This window comes from Taudactylus pleione, unplaced genomic scaffold (genome assembly GCF_031769625.1).
Source record: "Taudactylus pleione unplaced genomic scaffold, aTauple2 ptg000081l, whole genome shotgun sequence".
In the NCBI taxonomy this organism is placed as follows: domain Eukaryota; kingdom Metazoa; phylum Chordata; class Amphibia; order Anura; family Myobatrachidae; genus Taudactylus; species Taudactylus pleione.
The window spans coordinates 285902-307500 of NW_028284483.1; the positions used below are offsets into that span (position 1 = coordinate 285902).

Consider the following 21599-nt stretch of genomic DNA (forward strand, 5'->3'; position numbering starts at 1 on the left):
GAGAAGGGAAAAGTTGAGAGGAGAAACGTGGGTGGAAGAGAGAGAGAGAAAGAGTTTAAAAAATTGAAAAGAAATGCACTAAAAAAATATAGGATTTATTCCATACTCATCATATCACAGATAAGGCTTAGGCAGGGCCGGTTCCAGGGTTCGGAGCACCCTGTGCCGGCCCTCGAGATGGGGGCGTGGCCTAATTACCATAGGCCACGCCCACTAGGTGACGTTATTTGGAGGCGTGCCCGCATGGCACACCTCCAAATAACGTCAGGCTGGGGGTAAAGCCCAGCACTCCGTCACTGGCTGGGCTTCCCCCAGCCTCTCCCGTCAGTGAATGGTTGCCGCTCGCATGCGCGCAGCATCCATTCACTCTCCGGGGGTCCGGCACCGGGGGGTCCCCAGCCTCCCGAATTGACCACCCGCAGGCCACTTCGGCCCGCGGGTGGAACAGCGGGACAGTACTGTCCGCTGAAATCGGGATGCTGGGGAGGGGTGCCGCCCCTCTACGGGTGGCGCCCCTGTGCGACCGCACTGGTCAAACACCCCTAAAGCTGGCCCTGGGCTTAGGGAGGTCTCAACGTCTCAGTCCACACAGGGCCATCCTCAGGAGGCACAACCGCACAACAATAGCATCAGGGCATATAGCCCACCCAAAAGTCAGTATAACACTAACCACATCTACCAGGCCCCCATAAACACCACCTAAAGGCGCCAAAAGCAATTGCCGCGCACCAGTGCGAGGCCCATGTGACGTAACATCCGTCACTACAATCAAATGTTGTGAAACATCTCATTCACCTCGAGATCAGCGTGCAGAAAATGCCAGCTCCGGTAAGCCATAATCAATAACCTGGCCTACATGCCGGGTGCGAGACATCACATCCGGCCAACAAACAATAACATCTGGCTTAGCACACATGCGCAAAGCCGCACATCACATGACATACCCCGGCAAGTAGCCAACCACGGATGCCAAGATACTTCCGTGTTCCAGCTAAAACGCACAATATTGGCCACATAATAATCAAAGCATATAAGGCACAGGGAAATAGTAGAATAGCTCCAAATAGGAATCATTCTATAAGCTTAGCATAAACCATAGAGAGACATCAAACTAATCACACCTATTCAAGCATAAGAGGGTTGTTATAATGATCATAACCATGGTATTTATAGAGACCTGGTACATGTGGGAGAAAGCATATAAACCAATCATAATCACATACTAAAAAAGACATAAAAAACAAATACAAAACAAGATAAAGAAACCATAATAATAATGAATAATACTAATAATAATAATAATAGGTGTTGGTCCAAAAAAAGAAAGGAAAACCCCCCAAAAAAGAATCTAAATTAGCGCAAAAAAACGTTCAAAGGATTGCATTCATTCAATCCATGTGGCGCTACTTTCCCAAGTCGGAAGATCCATCTGACCTTACGCTTCTTCAAAAGCAACATGCGGTCACCCACGCGTGCAAGGGCCGGAATCCAATCTATAATACGGCAGTGTAAAGAGAAAACTTGATGTCCTCTAAGGAGAAAATGCTGAGCTACTGGTTTATCAGAACTCCCAGTGGATAATACTTGTCTGATGGTACACCTATGATTAGCCATCCTGTCACGAAATCTGCATGATGTCATACCCACATATGCAAGCCCACAGGGGCATGTGAGTAGATATATCACAAAGTCTAAAAGTCAATGCAATTTGTAATGAATGGGAATAGGACGACCACTGTGTGGATGGGGGAAACTTGGACTAGGTATCATTTGCCTACATATGGCACACCCAGTACATTTAATGCATCCAGGTTTCTTGGTTAGGAGCCAAATGCTATCCTTTAATGCCCACGACTGAGGTGGATGCATCAATAGTTGCTTCAAGTTTTTGCCCCTCCTGAATGCCATCATAGGAGGTTCCTGGAGCAAATTACACATATTATGATCAGATCTCACAATGGGCCAATGTTTAAGAAGGGACTTTGCCACAGAATTTGAGACTCCATCATATTGCGTAACAAACAACATCCGGTTCTGTGCTCGTTTACGTGTTTTTGAGCGCATGCTACATGCTCTGGTAAGGCACCCCTCTATGGTCTTTCTCCTGTTGCCACGCTCCAGGAAACGTTCTTTCATCTAAAGCAGTTGTCGTTCAGCCACCACTGGGTCGGTGTTGTGCAATACTCATGAATTGAGAGACCGGGAGACTGTCTTTCAATTTCGGTGGATGATCACATATAACAGAGTGTTGCGATCCGTTTCTCTGCGGAACAAAGTTGTTCCCAATTTAGTTCCTACACGGGACACTGCGACGTCGAGAAAATTGATGGAATCATGGTTACAGCTTCCAGTAAAGCGCACAGTGCAATCCAAAATATTAAACTCAAAAAACATTGTGTTAAACTCTTCCTCTGTGCCTCTCCAGATAAAAAAAAACCATCTATAAAACGTTTGTAATGAATGATACGATCTTCATATCTAGAGAATAATATAGGTAGACTCATAGTCATGCATGAATATTCCAGCATAGGCTGGGGCCACATTGGAGCCCATCGCGGTGCCCGATGCTTGCATGTAATAGCGCCCATCATACAAAAAAATGGTTGTATACCAATATCAATTCCAAGAGTTCTAAAATGAACTCCAAGGAGAGACCCCACATTTTCACCCTGCTCATAAGTTTCTTAACAGAGGCCACACAATGAGCATGGGGGATAATGGTGTACAAGGATGACACATCCAGTGTCACCAATAACATGTCATCAGACAGGTCATCCGTTTATAAAATCTTATCAAGGAAGTCCCCTGTATCACGCAAATAACTGGGAATCAATGGGAGAAGTTCCTGAAGGAAGCTATCCATAAACATTGCCAAAGGCTGCAAAAAAGATCCCCTGGCAGAGATAATAGGTCTGCCAGGGGATTGGTCAAGGACTTATGGACCTTTGGAAATGTGTAGACAACTGGAAACACCGGATACTCAACTTTCAGGAAATTGGCAATGTCAATAATTAATCAACCATAGTTGATGGCTCGATCAATGTGACTATCAACCAGCTTCTTAATTTTAGGCATCGGATTGTTCTCACACAATGTGTATACTTCACTGTCTGAAAGTTGGCGCCTGATCTCAGCATCATAGTCAACGTGATTTTGAATCACCACCGCCCCGCCCTTAACCACAAGGCAAATCACAATTGTATGGTTGTGCCTTAAAGAGCAAAGGGCTGATCTTTGATCAGGCGTCAAATTTCCAAATTGATGTGAGGAGATAGCTGTATTGAAGTCCCCCTCAGTCATCCTTAAAAAAGTACGGTTGCTTGCATTGGGAGACTGGGGATCAAACAAGCTAGGGGAGGAGAACAGCGATGATTCACTGATATTGAAGCCAGAGTCACAATTTTTACCAAGAAAAAATTATTTTAGCTTCAATTTGCTCCCAAATTTACAATGATCAACAGCAATGTTGAATCTATCATGTTTGAATGTGGGCATAAAAGACAAACCAAGTGATAACAATGACCTCTCTCCTTTAGATAGACGATAATTTGAGAGATTAAAAATCAAACAGATCCTCCTTCTCCTCCCTCCTCTCCTTATAACCCCCTCTCCTCGGGTGGGGCCTACGAACCCTCCCAGCTCGGGGTCTGGCCTGCCCTGCCTAGCTGTGGCTAAAAAAACACTCGGTGGAAGGGGGCTCAAAGCTGCGGCTGCCTGATTAAGAAGGACACTGCAGACTTCTCTCTGTCCGCCCACCTTGCCCAGTCACATATTCAATGATCGGGCCTCACCTTAGGAAGGGTCTGGGTCCCAGGGGAAGCGCTGTGCTGCGGCCAATACCTGCGACCAAAACCCGACCCAGCTGCACAGCAGAGAGAGACACTGGACAGCGCTCCTGTCATTGAAGTAGGTGCCGGTCGTGAGCCAATCGGAGTTCGAGGACTGGCAGCCAATCAGCAGCGGCTGCTGGTCTGCGACCTCTGATTGGCTAGCGACCGGCGCCAGATTGCAATGACAGAGGCGCTAGGCTGAAGTGCTGCAGCGGCTGCCTGCTGATGCGGTCGTGGGGAGGCCCGAAATGAAAGAGCGGCTCACTAGGTATGAGGCTGCTCGGGAGGGGAGCATAATGTATAAGGGGCATTAGTATTACTGTGTAGCATAATGTAGAGGGGGGAAGCATAACGCTGTTTCTGTGACTGACCCCACTACACACCTAGGTGATAAGGTTACCATGCTCCCCTTCACTGTATTCTCTACCCTCTCTGTATGTGATTTCTCTGCTCCCTCTGTCCCCTAATATGTGAACACCCACTTACCACTGTACAACCACCCCTGTATATGATCTCCGTTCTCCGACTGTATTTGATCACCTTGCTCTCTCTGGACCTCATTCAGAGTCGGTCGTTGCGGCCGCTCGGTCGTAGGGGAAAGGGGCCGGATATGCAAATGAAGCGATCACAAGTTGCGGTCCTAAGATGAGATCGTTAGCTGAACGACGGAGGGTAAGAAGCGGTCGTAAGACTAAATCACGCCCCCTTCTCGATCACAACACACGTCATCTCCTGGGATATAAGGATTAATCGCGACCATCGGAGCTTAAGGATGACCATACCCTCTCTTAAGCTCTACGATCATGTAAGTGTACAAACCTCCCATGTCACGTGTGCCATGACACTACTTTGTTAATTGTGCACTCCCATTAAACACTGATCGCATAATTAGGCACGCCTGCGTTCGGATCTCCACTCCCCCATTTTCAAGCACCTTCCCCTGTTACCACCCACAAACGGTTCATTCTGTCACTCAAACTAACGACCTGGCTGTGTTCAAGGAGAGAGAAATTTCTGATCGTAACAGCTAGTTTGCGCACGCGCATTGCGAACTTTACGCATGCACAGTTTAGCGAACATTGGTGGCGTACGACCGTGCGGCCGCAACGACCGACTCTGAATGAGGTCCTCTGTCCCTTCATGTATGTTATGTCCCTACGCTTGAGTGACTGGGGGTGTAGCACCCACGTGGGGGTGGGTACGGGGTTAAAGGCCGGTAGGGGGTGAGTTCCACCACCTCTCTACGGTCACTTTAAGCACTGTTTCAATGCATCAGAGTCAGAAGCAGATTGAGAAGAGGAGGAATCCAAGGTGTTTGGCATAGGCAAACGCAGGGGGGGTTTCCGTCTGCCTGGAAACCCCCCTCCCCAGCCCACACCATGACCACAACAGAAATAGTAATGTAATAGAATTTTACTAGTGCTGCATGTTCTCCACAGTATCACAAATGAAATAATTAGCACCACCTGTGGATCTTTTAACATGTATCAGTCAATAATAAATAACCTGTGCACCAACTAGAAGATCTGGAAAACATTCAATGTTAGTAGCGTTCCCGCAAGGCTGTTTTAGCGTGGCGCGGCGCCCTGCCCTCTTTCTGGAAGGCAAAAAGCGCCCTGCCCTCCAGAAGGAGGGCAAAAAGTGCCCTGCCCTAACAGCCTGCGGGAACCGTCTTCACCCGCGGGTCGCAGTGTCCCGCGGGTGAAGAAATGTGCGGTGACCCGGTCACCGCCGGAGAATAGACGCCGGGCATCTATTCTCCCTGTCTGCAGGGCTTGGGGGCTGCCCGGCGTGTCCGTAAGTGCCGGGCACGCCCCCAAGAGTGACGAAAAGGAGAAGCGTCTTATAGACACGCCCCCTTTTCGATGACCACGCCCCCTTCTCGGTCGCGCCGAAGGCGCGCGCATGGACATGCCCTCTCTAGCTCCGGCACCCTGCCTCCCGCCGGAGCTAGAGGGAACACTATGTTAGGGATGTGCTGCTATAGAGCCCAATATGTACATATATGTCCAGGGCAGTGCTAGGTTCTTCTGCTGCTCCCCCAGACTTCCGGACTTGCTGTAATACTCTGGAATGGTGCTCACATCTAAAATAAAAACATTCAGCTCAGGCAGGATCACCTTACTGCCGCATTTAATGGGTTACTGTGATTGCTGGTCCTGTATATGCTGGAATTATGACACAGTATACTTTGTATGACGCATATTACAGCTGGTTAAGTGCTCATTCTACCCTCTTCATGGACTGGCCACACTCGCTCTAAACTCCAGCATTTGGAAACCCCCCTATAGAAATCCTGCGTTTGCCACTGTTTGGGGTCCTAGTTCTAGGGTTCCTAAGAAATCTCTGACGGCGCTGGCCACTCTGATGGTCGCCTGTTAGCCAGCTATATACATGATGCGTGGCATAATCATTAGTCACTGTCTGCAATTTTTTCCTCTTAAAGGAAACCAAATCATCCTTGAAAGAATCAATCTGTAATTGCAGTTTATCTACCCAATTTTCATATCGATCCAATCTTAATACCGGTATACTAGATTTCTCCAGTTTAGTAATTTTCTCACGTATTTTGACCAATTCGAGTCCCACCTCTTCAATAACCAAAAGAATTAAGTCAAGGGAGCACTTATTCAATACTCCGCACCATTTACTGCAAAAAATTGCACTCGTTCTTCCAATGGTGGGAATATTGATTACTCTAAAACCGCTCAGACTATGATATTCCGATAGAAATTGGCCATGGAGGGTCAACCCCACCTCCCCCTTTTTCAATCTTAACAATTTATAGTATATGTCTACATTCCCTGATGCTATTGTGCGGTTGTGTCTCCTAGTAGTTCTGCTGTGTAATGGTGCATACACACGGTCAGATTTTTCTTCAGATCTGAACGATAACGATTTAAAAAATCGTTCAATCGTTCATATCTGAAGGAAAATCTGACATATCTGAACGATGCCCGTTCCCATTTGTCAGATAACGATAACTGACATCTGATGTCTTTGCAGTCAGTTTTGGACGATTTCCATTAATTTTAATGCAGTCAAAAATCATTCAATCGTTTGGAAATCGTTTGCAAATCGTTCATCTGACAAATCTGACCGTGTGTATGCACCTTAAGTCTGACAGGTCAGGTCAGACTTTTGTAGGGCGGCATGGGCAATGAATATGTTTTTTTCTTCCCGTGAGTGCCATTGCGTCTGATTTGTTTTTCCTGTAGTGACAATGTGTTTTATTTTTTTCCTGCGAGGACTAATGTGTTTTCCGTGCAACCTGTAGTCGGGGTTAACAACACCAGGGCCACTTGCTTGTTTTGCCCACCCCCCACCCAGGCTGAAAGTTGCCAGCCAGTCCCTGACAGTGCATGTTTTCCATGTCTCCTCACAGAATCACAAGTGGATATTTCAAAATGTGTAAGCCAGTAATGAATACACCTGTGCAACAACTAAGAAAAATTGAAACATGAAGTTGCACTATTAGTGCTCCCTGAGGAATGAGTTTAGGAAACACTGATTTAGGTGATTGAAGCCGTGAGTATATTTATTTATTTAAATTGTTATTGACCTGCCAGGCAACTGTATCTACCCAACAGAAACATTCAGCAAAGACACCCTTCGGCGGAAATAGGTGTAAAATCTCCGAATCGAACAGAAACAATTCATCCTGTTACCTGAGAAGCGCAATAAGGGCCATGCTGAAGGGGATTGATCCACTTTTAAAGGGAACGTTCTTCCCTTCTCCAAGATGGCGGCTGGTGCATCAAACGTACTGATTGCCATGTTCCCCAGGCCCCGCCCACACAGCTGTGCGTGTGACGTCACTGAGCGCGGTGACAGAAAGGAGAAAGAAGGAGACGAGAACCGGCCCGGAGGAGAAGCGGTCGTAGGCACAGAGTCACCATGAACCTCAAGCGGAGCCGTGACCGGCTGTACAGCACTCGCTGCTGCGGCTGCTGCCATGTCCGCACCGGGACCATCATCCTGGGCACCAAGTACATGGTAAGGGCGGCGAGAGAGGGTGACAGCGTGGTGGGGCAGTTGGGGACCTGTAAGGTGCTGGAGGCGAGTATAGAGTGGAGCTGCTTACCTGATGTTTCAAGGCAGGAGGTGGGCACTGCGATGTGTCGGGGCTGCGGAAGATGGGCCATCGGTATTAGTGTGGGGAGTGCGGGAGCTCGGCAATACCAGGTGTGTGAGATGGGCACTGTCATTGGTGGGAGGTTAGAACACTATCGGGAGTGTGGGCTGTGTGAGAGATGAGTACTGCCTGGTGGGGGTGTAGGAGATGGGCACAATTGGGAGTGTGGAATGTGCGGGAGGTGGGCACTGCCAGGAGTGTGGGAAATGAGTACTGTCAGGTGTGGGTGTAGGAAATGAGCACTGCCAGGTGTTGGGAATGCAGGAGATGCCATCAGTAGGGGGTTTGGGAGATGGGCAATGCCAGGTGTGGTAGATGGGTACTGCCAGTTGGGGTGTAGGAGGTGGGCACTGCCAATGATGGGAGGCGGAACACTAATGGATGTGTAATGCTAGGTGAGGGTGTGGGAGATGGGACACTACCAGGAGCGTGGGGGTGGGGGTGTGGGAGATGGGACACTACCAGGAGCGTGGAGGTGTGGGAGATGGGACACTACCAGGAGCGTGGGGGTGTGGGAGATGGGACGCTACCAGGAGCGTGGGGGTGTGGGAGATGGGACGCTACCAGGAGCGTGGGGGTGTGGGAGACGGGACGCTACCAGGAGCGTGGGGGTGTGGGAGACGGGACGCTACCAGGAGCGTGGGGGTGGGGGAGACGGGACGCTACCAGGAGCGTGGGGGTGGGGGAGACGGGACGCTACCAGGAGCGTGGGGGTGGGGGAGACGGGACGCTACCAGGAGCGTGGGGGTGGGGGAGACGGGACGCTACCAGGAGCGTGGGGGTGGGGGAGACGGGACGCTACCAGGAGCGTGGGGGTGGGGGAGACGGGACGCTACCAGGAGCGTGGGGGTGGGGGAGACGGGACGCTACCAGGAGCGTGGGGGTGGGGGAGACGGGACGCTACCAGGAGCGTGGGGGTGGGGGAGACGGGACGCTACCAGGAGCGTGGGGGTGGGGGAGACGGGACGCTACCAGGAGCGTGGGGGTGGGGGAGACGGGACGCTACCAGGAGCGTGGGGGTGGGGGAGACGGGACGCTACCAGGAGCGTGGGGGTGGGGGAGACGGGACGCTACCAGGAGCGTGGGGGTGGGGGAGACGGGACGCTACCAGGAGCGTGGGGGAGACGGGACGCTACCAGGAGCGTGGGGGTGGGGGAGACGGGACGCTACATGGTCCTACGATGTTGCTGTGGGCACAAGATGGTTATTGAGGATACACTGGTTCAAGGATAAAACCATTCGCTCCTGGTACAGTGTCTGCATAAGGATACGCATTGTGATATGTCAGACCGTGTTTCCTATGACAGGTGCCACAAAATATACCACCAGCGACTCCTACACTACAGTCATGTTTTGTTTGCTTGCTGTAAGTCTGTGTGGTTTGTCTACAATTTAAAAATAATTTCTTTTGGGGGTGTGTGAGTAATAATACCTCTTTCACACACAGCCTAAATCAGGGCTTGACAAATGTTTCTAAAATTTAGGAGCCAGGATGAAAGTGTAGGAGCCAGATCACTGTCCCTCCCAAAAAAAATTACAGGAGTGAGTGAGGAGCACAGCTCTGTGTGTTATGCAACTGTTATACACACTATACTAGTCCACAAAATGGTCACAGCTGAATGGCTATAGTAACATGGAGGCCCCCCTCACTGCTCCCCTGCTCCACCCCCCACCCTCCAGTAATAACAGACCACATGTCATATAAAACAGTGGTGCCAGAAAGTACAACAGAACCCCACTCCCATTGTGGTCACACCGCTATCCCTCTGAAGCCGCTCCGCAATCCCTGGCCACGCATAGACCCTATTACCGGGAAGCTCTATGCAGCCAGAGACAGGAGACAGTAGACAGCTGAGAAGTACAGGAGGATCAGCGTAGACTGGGACAGCATGGGTCAGAGCAGGCCAGGATGGAGAGGAGTCGTCAGCGCAGGATGGGACGGACACAGACACAGCAGTCACCGCAGACGACACTCAGCACATACACTCCTGTGCATGAAATGAATGCCGCAATAGTATAGGCACGAATCTCCGTGGGGGCTGGTAAGGATCTTCTTCCTCCCTCACTGCAAAATCTGGTAGCCATGGCGACCTGGCCCCTGGGATTTGTCAAGCCCTGGTCTAATTACCCAGGTCTTTGCCGGTGCACATGCACCGACCAGGGTCTGGACTGTGTGAAAGGGGCCAACCCGGGTGAGAGTCCAGGGTCCGCAACCCTGCTCTGTACCAGGGTCAGAGACTAAGGCCCGGGAAATGCACGACTTGATAAACCTGTGTGTTGTCGGTGTGAAAGGGGCATAATTCACCTGCTGATTTCTTCTCTGAAAATATGGAGACAATTTCTCCACTTGTCCTCTTTAGAAAGTTTGATACATCTCCCTCTAAATCCGTTTTGTTGCGTACTATTTGTCAGTTAATTGCCTACTGCCACGGTTACATTGGCTGTGACTTACAGCTGTAAATAATTGAATATGAAAGTTTCCCATGAGCTTGAAAAGAGGATCTAGTGCTGAATATTCCTGTGAGAGCTAGTGGTTTGCAGTCTCTGAATATGGAGTGATGTATTGTTCCTTCTCTGAAAGTCTTTTTTTTTTTTTTCTGCCAATAAAAGTTTTAGTTTTTGCAGCGTATAGCGGGTCCCCCAGTGCACTGTCTCGAATTGTGAGTTAAGCATGTGTCTTGGGTGAGCTGTGGAAGATTATATCAATTGTTTTCTGTTATTGTGTTGTAGTCCTGGGGAATAGGGCATTTGTTGCGGCAATAGATGATATATAACGCACCTTACAGTTATGTAGTTTATTCCATGTTTTACCTTTTTGCATACCATGATGTCAGCCATCATCTGTACACCTATGAATATTCATGCACGAGTATTATGTGAGTGGACAGCCCAAATACATGCAGGAGCATGCTCACTGTGCATCTGGTTAACTTCCTGTGACATCATCAAGCTGCCAGCTTTCATCACACTGGCTGTAAATGATCGCATGATCTCAGTGTTACTGAAACTCGATCCAAGACAACGACTAAAGCTGGCTACACACCTGCCGACCTTTCTGATGGTTGGTAAGTGTATACACACTTGGCCATTGTCTGCCCAATGTGCTGGGCTTGACAGCTTAAATGCCCACCCAGTTGAACTGTCAATCACTGCCGGGTCCCGCAACATGTGTAGGGCCATTGGCGGGTCGCCCACACACCAACAGATGGCCAATATATATTTCAGATCTATCAGCCATCTGCTGTGCTGCACAACAGATGGGATATGTCTGTGAACTGCGCCGTTCAGACATATCTGCGATGCACTATAGATATTTCGCCCGTTCAGTGAAAAAGGCAATATATCTATCAGTGTGTACGCAGCTTAACTTGTCAAATTGAATGTCAATTATAAAGTGAGGGGGGTCACTTTATAATGGCTTTTCCTTTAAAGCTGCATTGCTACAAGTAACACAATTGTCTTAACCTGCCTCATCATCTCGGAGGCTGTCTGACCCAAAAACAAGGGGGTGCTTGAGCTTAGAAACCCCATTGAAGGACACTTCTGAATGTGTATTATCTCTTTGTATGTGTGTATATATAGATTTGTTGGGCATTTTTAGCAAACTTTCGTTTTTCTCTTTGCTGTCATTTTCTTCAACTTTATATAAAAGGCTACTGTAAGTTAGACGTGTATTTTATTTACGTCTCTTATGTAAGCAGTTCCTTACTTTCTGAAGCAGAACAGATGGCCAGTAGGAAGTCCCTTTATAACTGGCATATGTTACTTTTATTATTATAATTTGGCACTATCTGCACCAGTCTTGAACCGAGGGTAAGCAATGCTCCTGGCCTGTGTTTACTTTTCCATTGCCACTTGGCATTCTGCTGGTAGGCGAAGGCCAGGAGAAGACTGGCATTATCCGAATTGTTTTTATCAGTAGTAAAAACTTAAGAAGGTGTGATGTACGCACTTGTGCCTGGAGCCACCATAGCACAGAACCAATGCAACGGACTAATGAGGGTGAGCACGGTGACCAGTAATGTGTGTGCATCACTCCCACAGCTATTAGAGCTGTGTTTTTACTTTCAGTCACTCACAAATGTAAGTGAATAACCATATTCTGTTGGTATATTAGACATCCTTTTCACAGTCCTACAAAAGCATATTGGATGTACAGATGTGTCCTCCCACATCTTTGCAGGCTTTTTTAGATTTTGAGCGCCATGAGGTTATTTCACATCTCCAGAGCAAGTCTGATTTTTCCTAAAATCTTAAAATTTTTAGTAAAAATCAGCAGGACTTGATCTGGGTCCCCAGCGGCACCACCACCCCCCCTCCCCCGAGGACTAATTTAAGCAATTGGAAGTTTCCAATTAGCTTAATTTGTCCTTACTCACATTCCGCAGTGCTGTCTTCTTCCTCCAGTGTTGGGACCTGGTCTCATGCTGCAGCTGTGAGAGTGAGTGACCCCTCCCCCCCCCCCCCCCACAACCTGTTATGGGCGTTGGGAAAACTAAATCTCCCAGCAGCCCCCTCTCCAGTAACAAGATGGAGGGGAGGCCACCGGGAGCCGCAGAGACTCCCAGGCAGATAAGGTGTATTTTATTTTTTTATTTTACACCCCGTAGGGTTTTCAGAGCTGAAAACCCCGCAACCACTTTTTAAAGAAAAAAACTTAAATGTTATTGGATACTGCGGATATCGGGAGCGTGCATACCTGCGGTAATCCAAAATTGGACTACGAGGGGCACACAGTTTTTTTTTTTTTGTTTGTTTGTTTTGTTTTGTTTTTTTTTTATTTGTTTTTTTTTTTTAAACCTCGCTAAACCTCATGCCCAATTGGATATGCTCCTAAGTGTATGTAGATTCTCCTTTATCTCAAACACCGCTCAATCCTATATCCTGCTATAACCAATATAATTACACAAGTGACCGGTCACAGTCTTTTCCTGCTATTGTCTTTCTTGCTTTGAACAGTCTCAGGATCCGATTGGCTGCAGTTTGTACCTGGACCCTTTAAAAATGGGTACACACTGACAAAAGGAGAGAAAGATAAACTACAAAGTGATATGTGGCAATCCAAATACTTCACTTCAATGGGTACTATAAAGAAATGGGCGCTTGGACGTATTTTAAAAACTCCCTAAACCAGTTTCCAAAGTGCTGGATAATCTAACTCTTCAATTGGAATACATTAGATTTGAGCAGGCCCTGTCTCACAAAAGGGTTTAGGCTATGAGAGGCCTATATCATACAAGCATATAAATAGGCTATAATATTAGACATGAGCACCTCTGAGGCTAGAAGAGTCCGTGTGACGCTGCTATTGGATAATCAGGATCATTATGGATTTAATTTAGCTGAACAAAATGTCTGGCTTTCATTGTCCAGCCCAGACACGTTAAAAACCAAATTGTACATTAAGTTATGACTGCATGGTCTATTTTCACTTTCTACCTTATGTATTAAAGTGTCAGTTTCCGGAGGCGGACAGAGGCTGCGGGAGAGGGATGGTAAGAGCCCTCTAATGCGAGAATGCCTCCATAGGTATAAGGTAACTGGGCCAAGCTCCGGAAAGCTATGCTTTTTGGGCGTTGGTTCATGGGATAAGACAACAGTTCACATTGAGAATAATGGGGACTGCGGTCTGCAGTGTTAATTTGCCTTTTACAGGAGATTTCTGTCATTTCTGGAAATAGGGCTTCATAAATATCTCATTAAATATCTTATGAAATCCCAATGCAATTTTATTTTTTTTTTTGCTTGTGATTTTGTCTCATAAATTTGCAAAACCCACCTTCTCGTGCTCTGTCTCCTGCCTGAGATCTGTTGAGTGATCGCTAATCCTGCCATTAATCTCTATGGAGAAAGACCGAGCTTTGCACGATAGAAGACGATCAGCTCACTACTAAACGGTATAGAGATCACTTGCAGAGCAAAGCGCATTTGTTACAGAATGAGCAGTCTCTTATGAGATCCAATCTCTTGAGATTGCTTAACTAAAAATAGCCCGTGTAGCCGAGCCCCGTAGAGATAAGAACAATGTGCTCTTCATTAGTTTACATCCGTTTCATTGTTTGGTAATGTACAAGCTGGCAACAGCAGAGTTACCATACATAAATCAGAAGACAATGGAACAAAGGCCATCACAGCTGGGCATTAATGTTTACCAATGTTCCGTATGCCACAAAGCTAGAATCACTGTGAAATAACTGAAGTGTTCTATCCGTTTCCTCACTTTCCTCGCAATAGATCTGTTATATGAACATATCTGTGTAAAAGGTCCCGTATAATCACAGAATGCAAGCTATTTAAGTTATTTGTACTGTTTTCAATTAGCATAGCACATGCTATGTTCCTGTTATGTTTGTAGCTCTCGAATTGGCCCCAGAGCTTTATCTCACCAGGTCACCACAAGCTGCCATGGGTACAGTCTACTTTGGTCGCACACTTACAGCCAAAATACAGGTCAATACTGGGAATCACTTTTAGTTATGTGTATTTATTTAAATGAGTGTGGGCAGCCCATGTACATGCTCACTGCACTTCTGAGGGTTCTATTCAGCAATGATTTTTTTTTTATTTTTTTTTAACAGTGAAAAGGTGTTCAATCTTCATCACAGAATGGGTTGTGACACTAAATATGTAACCTATATAATCATCTGTCCATGCAAAAAGCTCTATGTAGGCAAGACTATCCGCATGCTCAAGGAACGCATATCTATGCACAGATCCTCGATTAAAAAAGCCTACACACAGCTAGAAAGTAAAAGCATTTTGTTCTAAGTGGACACGCAATTAATGACTTTTGCTTCATGCCATTTGACCATGTGCCTCCTCCCAAAAGAGGTGGAGATAGGCATAGGATGCTTTTAAGACAGGAATGCAGTTGGATTTACAAGCTTGGGACCATGGTTCCCCATGGACTAAACGAGGAATTCTCTTTTTCTGCCTTTTTTGGTTAAAACTATTAGGTTTTGTTATTTATCATCAATTTAATAACAACATTTAAAAAAAATATATATATATTTTTTGTATGCATATAATGATAAACATATGGTTGAGCTCTCTAAACTCCTGGTTTTTGGCATTCCGTGACTCTGTGATCAGGGGCGCCGAGAGGGGGGGGAGCGGGTACAGTTTACCTGCGCTGCAAAATACTTTTTTTTTTAAAAAAAGGGGGTGTGGCCATGCCTTCTGAAATTAGGCCATGCCCCCTCTTTACCGGGGCCCGGCGTGGCTCTCTACGCCCCTGTCTGTGATGACTGTTATATATGTCATGTATAGTCTTTGATTAACCCTAACTATACCTGTTGTCATTCTTAGAGGATTATGATATGTTTGTTATTACTATATATTGATAGTAATATATTTATTACTATCTTTATTGTGGTGTTATGAGGACCTGTATATTTATGTATTTGCTTTTTTTGTGGGCATTAGCCCTGTTCCTGCACATGATGGCCGGGTGCAATGTTGCGGCGTCCTGTTAGCCGTTGCCATGGTCACCTTGGTCGCGTCATCAGCAGGCTCGCCGAGTGTGACGGAGGTCGCGGCAGACCGGGATATGCACGCGCTTGTGGACCCCGCCTTCACCTGACGGTGCCACCTGTTGCTGTGCGCAGGTGAGTGGTATTGCCTTATTAGTTTAAAGGTATTTATTCCTGCTCTGGACAGTTAGTTACTAGTCCCTTGATGAAGCTTGACGAAACGGCCGTCGGGGCTTGTCCGGGTTTAGAGCATAGCTCCCTGGTTATCATCCTACTATGGAAGTGCTAAGTACTACCCGTTCTATTTTTTGTTTGTCCAGTTGGCATATGTACCTTTCTATACATGGTGGCTTGCTATTAAATGTCATGTAATTTGTGGTGTGCTGGTCCTGGTTCCTTTTTTCTACGATTTGAGCCGTCTGTTATATGGATTTCTCTGACCTGGCACCCGCTGTCATTGTAGAAGCTGTGTGCATTCCACATATATATATAATCTCCCCTATTCAGCAATGGGATAATTACCTTCTCCATTGATTCCCATCTCGCTGAATATCGCTCTGTAGGGATCAGACATTGATCTCTACAGTGCTTTAACGCTTTTTGATATTCAGCAAAGCAAAAAGTGTTAAATCACTCGATAAATATTAACTTTAGATAACGCCATTTCAGAATGGTGTTATATGAAGAAAATACTTAAATATCCTGAAAACTGCAGGGACAGAGGGAAATTCCCCCATAAGTCCCTGCAGCATCTTGTAAGCCCGCCCAGTCTCTGTCCTCTGCACGGTGATCGGCGACAGGTAAGTCACTCTAGAACCTTTTAAACCTCTCAAAATTATCTATACAGGCTAGTATAAAGCCTGTATACACATGTCTATTTATGTGTGATTATATCTAACATTTATATATAAATGTTAAATATACATGTATAAAGCCTGTATACACGTCAATCAATTTCGGGAGGCTGGAGCTGTACTTGCCCCATTGGCGGTCACCACAAGCCGGGACGGAGACTGTTCCCGAGTGCATTACTGAGCATGCGCAGAGGGGAATCCTGAAAACAATGCATAGCTTCCATATTTTATTATAATTGATAAAATCTCGTGACGATGTTGCTCGATAATATTCTGGGCAACATCGTCACTCTTGCTGAATAGACCCCACTGTGACATCATCCGGCTTCATACGCTTCCTGGTGAATTGCCAGAAGTACAGAATTGCAGCCTCCAGTGTCTTTAGATGACTGATATTGCAAATAGACCAGCTGAGCCTCAGGGGAGAAATAGAGAGACTGTACAAGCAGCGCTCAGAATGTACAGCAGGACTATAAAGTCACCATTAACGAGACTAGTGTGATACACATGAGTCATTTAATAACTATAACATAGTACAACTTCTGGGAATGGAGAGTCGCTTTAAAACAGAGATTTAAGGACAATATTATTATTATAACCAGTTATTTATATAGCGCACACATATTCCGCAGCGCTTTACAGAGAATATTCGGCCATTCACATCTGTACCTGCCCCAGTGGAGCTTACACTCTATATTCCCTATCATATGCTCACACATATACACACTAGGGGTAATTTTTCTTAGGAGCCAATTAACCTACCAGTATATTTTTGGAGTGTGGGAGGAAACCGGAGTACCCGGGGGAAACCCACGTAAGCACAGGGAGAATATACAAACTCCACACAGTTAGGGCCATAGTGGGTATCGAACCACCGACGCCAGTGCTGTGAGGCAGTAATGCTAACCATTACACCGTCTGTGCTGACAATAGTAATACATATTCTGCTTTTGGCAAAATAGATTTGTATGTATCTAACAATGTATCAGATTGCAGATGTAAACTGTGTAGCATAATATAGAACTCTTAAGTATCAAAAAGTAATTAAATCTCACATGTTATAGCTTAATACAGTGGTTCCCAAACTTTTTGGAACCAAGGTGCCCTAGAGTATCAGCACCCCTGGGCCAAAAGTTTCTTATTGAGAAATTCAGCAAAAGTTAAATGAAGTAAATTGTGCTTATGTCAGTTATGTGGTGGTTAACACAGTGCTGCGCTTATTTTTGTCCATATGTTTGTTGATTGGCAATCACATTGAATAGAAGTAATTTTCTTCGGTACTGGACCATCAACCCGAGGCACCCCTGCAAATGCCCTGAGGCACCCCAGGGTGCCACGGCACACAGTTTGGGAACCACTGGCTTAATAGTAAAAGAGAAGCTGGATCTGTATGGATGGTAAATTCCTCCTAATAGGAGGTAGATTTCCCTCCGAGCAGCTAAACAGTAAGCAGCCGGACTTAATGCATAACTTGCACGGGGTTTGATATGTCGGGGTTTGATATGTCGAAAATCAGAATGTCGACACTGACATGTCACCTGTTCATAAGGACCGTAGTCAGTCATATATTGCATACATTACTATTTTAGCCTAACCCTAATTTCTTGTGTAGATATGTCAAAGTTATGTCAGTGTCGAATTGTTGAATGTGGACGTTCTAACTGCAAGGTAGAGAAGGTAGATTAGGCAAAAGGACTCGCCTCTGCTTATAGGTGACAGTCTGACAGGCGTCCTTCCAGTTATCCATGGTGGGTAAGGTATGTCCCATGAAGTGGAGACTGTAGTGTGCTTAGGGGGCAAGAATCTGGAAAATCACTTAAAAGTTTTAGTTTTTATCTTTTATTTTGTACTGTGGTTTTGTATCCCTAGCACAGAGCATAGAGAGAGCCCTTAGTCAGAAAACCTCTGGGCACACTTCTCCATGTTATTTACAGCAATGCATTCCTAGTTACTGAAACCTAAGCATCGGTTCGTTGGTGTTTAGCTCATCACCACGGAAAAACCGTTTCGAAATATGTATTCCATGACCGCGTTGTGTAGTAGAGATTTATTCTGTGTGGCACTGCATAGCAATGTGGCACCTTACAAATCCTCATAATCAACAATAATTAGGAAAATACAGGATTGCTGAACATACAGCTCTCTGCATACATCCTGCTCAGAACAAGATTGAAGATAGTCATTGATTATGTTAAGTGTTATTTTATTAGTTGCCCACCAGAGTGTGTCATATTAACAGGTGACACGTTGGCATGGAGGTGGGGTTCACTACTTACCCGGGCCGGCTGGCGGGGCCCGACGGGTGCCCAGGTCAGTAGCACATCGGGCATTGGGCAGCAGCAGTCTCCCTGAAAGTGTCCGCCCCCCTTCCCAACACACGGCGCATTTTAAAAAAAATACATTTGGGAGGGGTCTTGGCCGCTTCCCCCTGATTTTGAATCCCCCCTTTGAGGGCTGAACCTGCCGCTTGTTTATTACCAGTTATTATATAGCGCACACATTCCGCAGCGCTTTACAGAGTATTTGACCATTCCGTGCCCTGAGAAACGGATTCGCTGTCCCATGGAGTCCACAATAAAATTGTTCATCTTGTACTGTTTGTAGTGTGGGCTGGCAGATGCTAATCGTCACCTACCAATGTGATTACAGACCTGGCCGATAATCATCTGCTTGGCCTAATCGGCAATGTTTTGTTTAGACAAACCTGACGTAGGCAGATGAAACCGATCATTAGATTGCTTTTTTATTATATTGGCCATTTACGTGTTTAACTCTGGGATAGGTGTGTACAAATTATTTAAACCCTACAAATACTGGACGGATAGCTTGTAAGTAAATCGAAGGGCAACAGCCACATGCATCCTGTCACACAGCCACACACACAGCCAGCCACACACACACAGCCAGCCACACACACACACACACACACACGGCCGGCCCGCCACACACACACACACACACACACACACACACACACACGGCCGGCCACACACACACACACACACACACACACGGCCGGCCACACACACACACACACACACACACGGCCGGCCACACACACACACACACACACACACACACGGCCGGCCACACACACACACACACACACACACACACACACACACACGGCCGGCCACACACACACACACACACACACGGCCGGCCACACACACACACACACACACACACGGCCGGCCACACACACACACACACGGCCGGCCACACACACACACACACGGCCGGCCACACACACACACACACACACACACACACGGCCGGCCACACACACACACGGCCGGCCACACACACACACACACACACACACACACACACGGCCGGCCACACACACACACACACACACGGCCGGCCACACACACACACACACACACACGGCCGGCCACACACACACACACGGCCGGCCACACACACACACACACACACGGCCGGCCACACACACACACACGGCCGGCCACACACACACACACACGGCCGGCCACACACACACACACACACACACACGGCCGGCCACACACACACACACACGGCCGGCCACACACACACACACACACACACGGCCGGCCACACACACACACGGCCGGCCACACACACACACACACACACGGCCGGCCACACACACACGGCCGGCCACACACACACACACACGGCCGGCCACACACACACACACACACACGGCCGGCCACACACACACGGCCGGCCACACACACACACACGGCCGGCCACACACACACACACGGCCGGCCACACACACACACACACGGCCGGCCACACACACACACACGGCCGGCCACACACACACACACACACACACACGGCCGGCCACACACACACACACGGCCGGCCACACACACACACACGGCCAGCCACACACACACACACACACACACGGCCGGCCCGCCACACACACACACACACACGGCCGGCCCGCCACACACACACACACACGGCCGGCCCGCCACACACACGGCCGGCCCGCCACACACACACACACACGGCCGGCCCGCCACACACACACACACACGGCCGGCCCGCCACACACACACACACACACACACGGCCGGCCCGCCACACACACACACACACACACACGGCCGGCCCGCCACACACACACACACACACACACACACACGGCCGGCCCGCCACACACACACACGGCCGGCCCGCCACACACACACACACACGGCCGGCCCGCCACACACACACACACACACACACACACGGCCGGCCCGCCACACACACACACACACGGCCGGCCCGCCACACACACGGCCGGCCCGCCACACACACGGCCGGCCACACACACACGGCCGGCCCGCCACACACACACACACACGGCCGGCCCGCCACACACACACACACACACACACACGGCCGGCCCGCCACACACACACACACACACACACACGGCCGGCCCGCCACACACACACACACACACGGCCGGCCCGCCACACACACGGCCGGCCCGCCACACACACACACGGCCGGCCCGCCACACACACACACACACACGGCCGGCCCGCCACACACACACACACACACACACGGCCGGCCCGCCACACACACACACACACGGCCGGCCCGCCACACACACACACGGCCGGCCCGCCACACACACACACACACACACGGCCAGACACACACACACAGCCAGACACAGACACACACACAGCCAGCCACACACACAGCCAGCCACACACACCCACACAGACACACACACACAGCCAGCCACACACACCCACCCAGACACACACCCACCCAGACACACCCAGACACACCCAGACACACCCAGACACACAGCCAGCCACACACACCCACCCAGACACAGACACACACACACACACACAGCCAGACACAGACACACACACACACACAGCCAGCCACACACACGGCCAGCCAGCCACACACACACACACGGCCAGCCACACACACACACACGGCCAGCCACACACACACACACGGCCAGCCACACACACACACACGGCCAGCCAGCCACACACACCCACACAGACACACACACGGCCAGCCAGCCACACACACCCACACACACACAGACACACACACAGCCAGCCACACACACACAGCCAGCCACACACACACAGCCAGCCACACACACACAGCCAGCCACACACACACAGCCAGCCACACACACACAGCCAGCCACACACACACAGCCAGCCACACACACACAGCCAGCCACACACACACAGCCAGCCACACACACACAGCCAGCCACACACACACAGCCAGCCACACACACACAGCCAGCCACACACACACAGCCAGCCCCACA

At 48.5% G+C, this 21599-nt stretch overlaps 1 protein-coding gene across 1 annotated transcript in view; it reads left to right on the forward strand.

Moving 5' to 3' along the window:
- The first annotated feature begins 7636 nt into the window (after positions 1 to 7636).
- LAPTM4A (lysosomal protein transmembrane 4 alpha) overlaps positions 7637 to 21599 on the forward strand; it is a 43309-nt gene continuing 29346 nt past the window's right edge. The window contains exon 1 of the mRNA XM_088468138.1: positions 7637 to 7826. Within this exon, the coding sequence (XP_088324264.1) occupies positions 7728 to 7826 (99 nt within the window). The 5' untranslated portion in view covers positions 7637 to 7727. The remainder of the gene's footprint in view (positions 7827 to 21599) is intronic.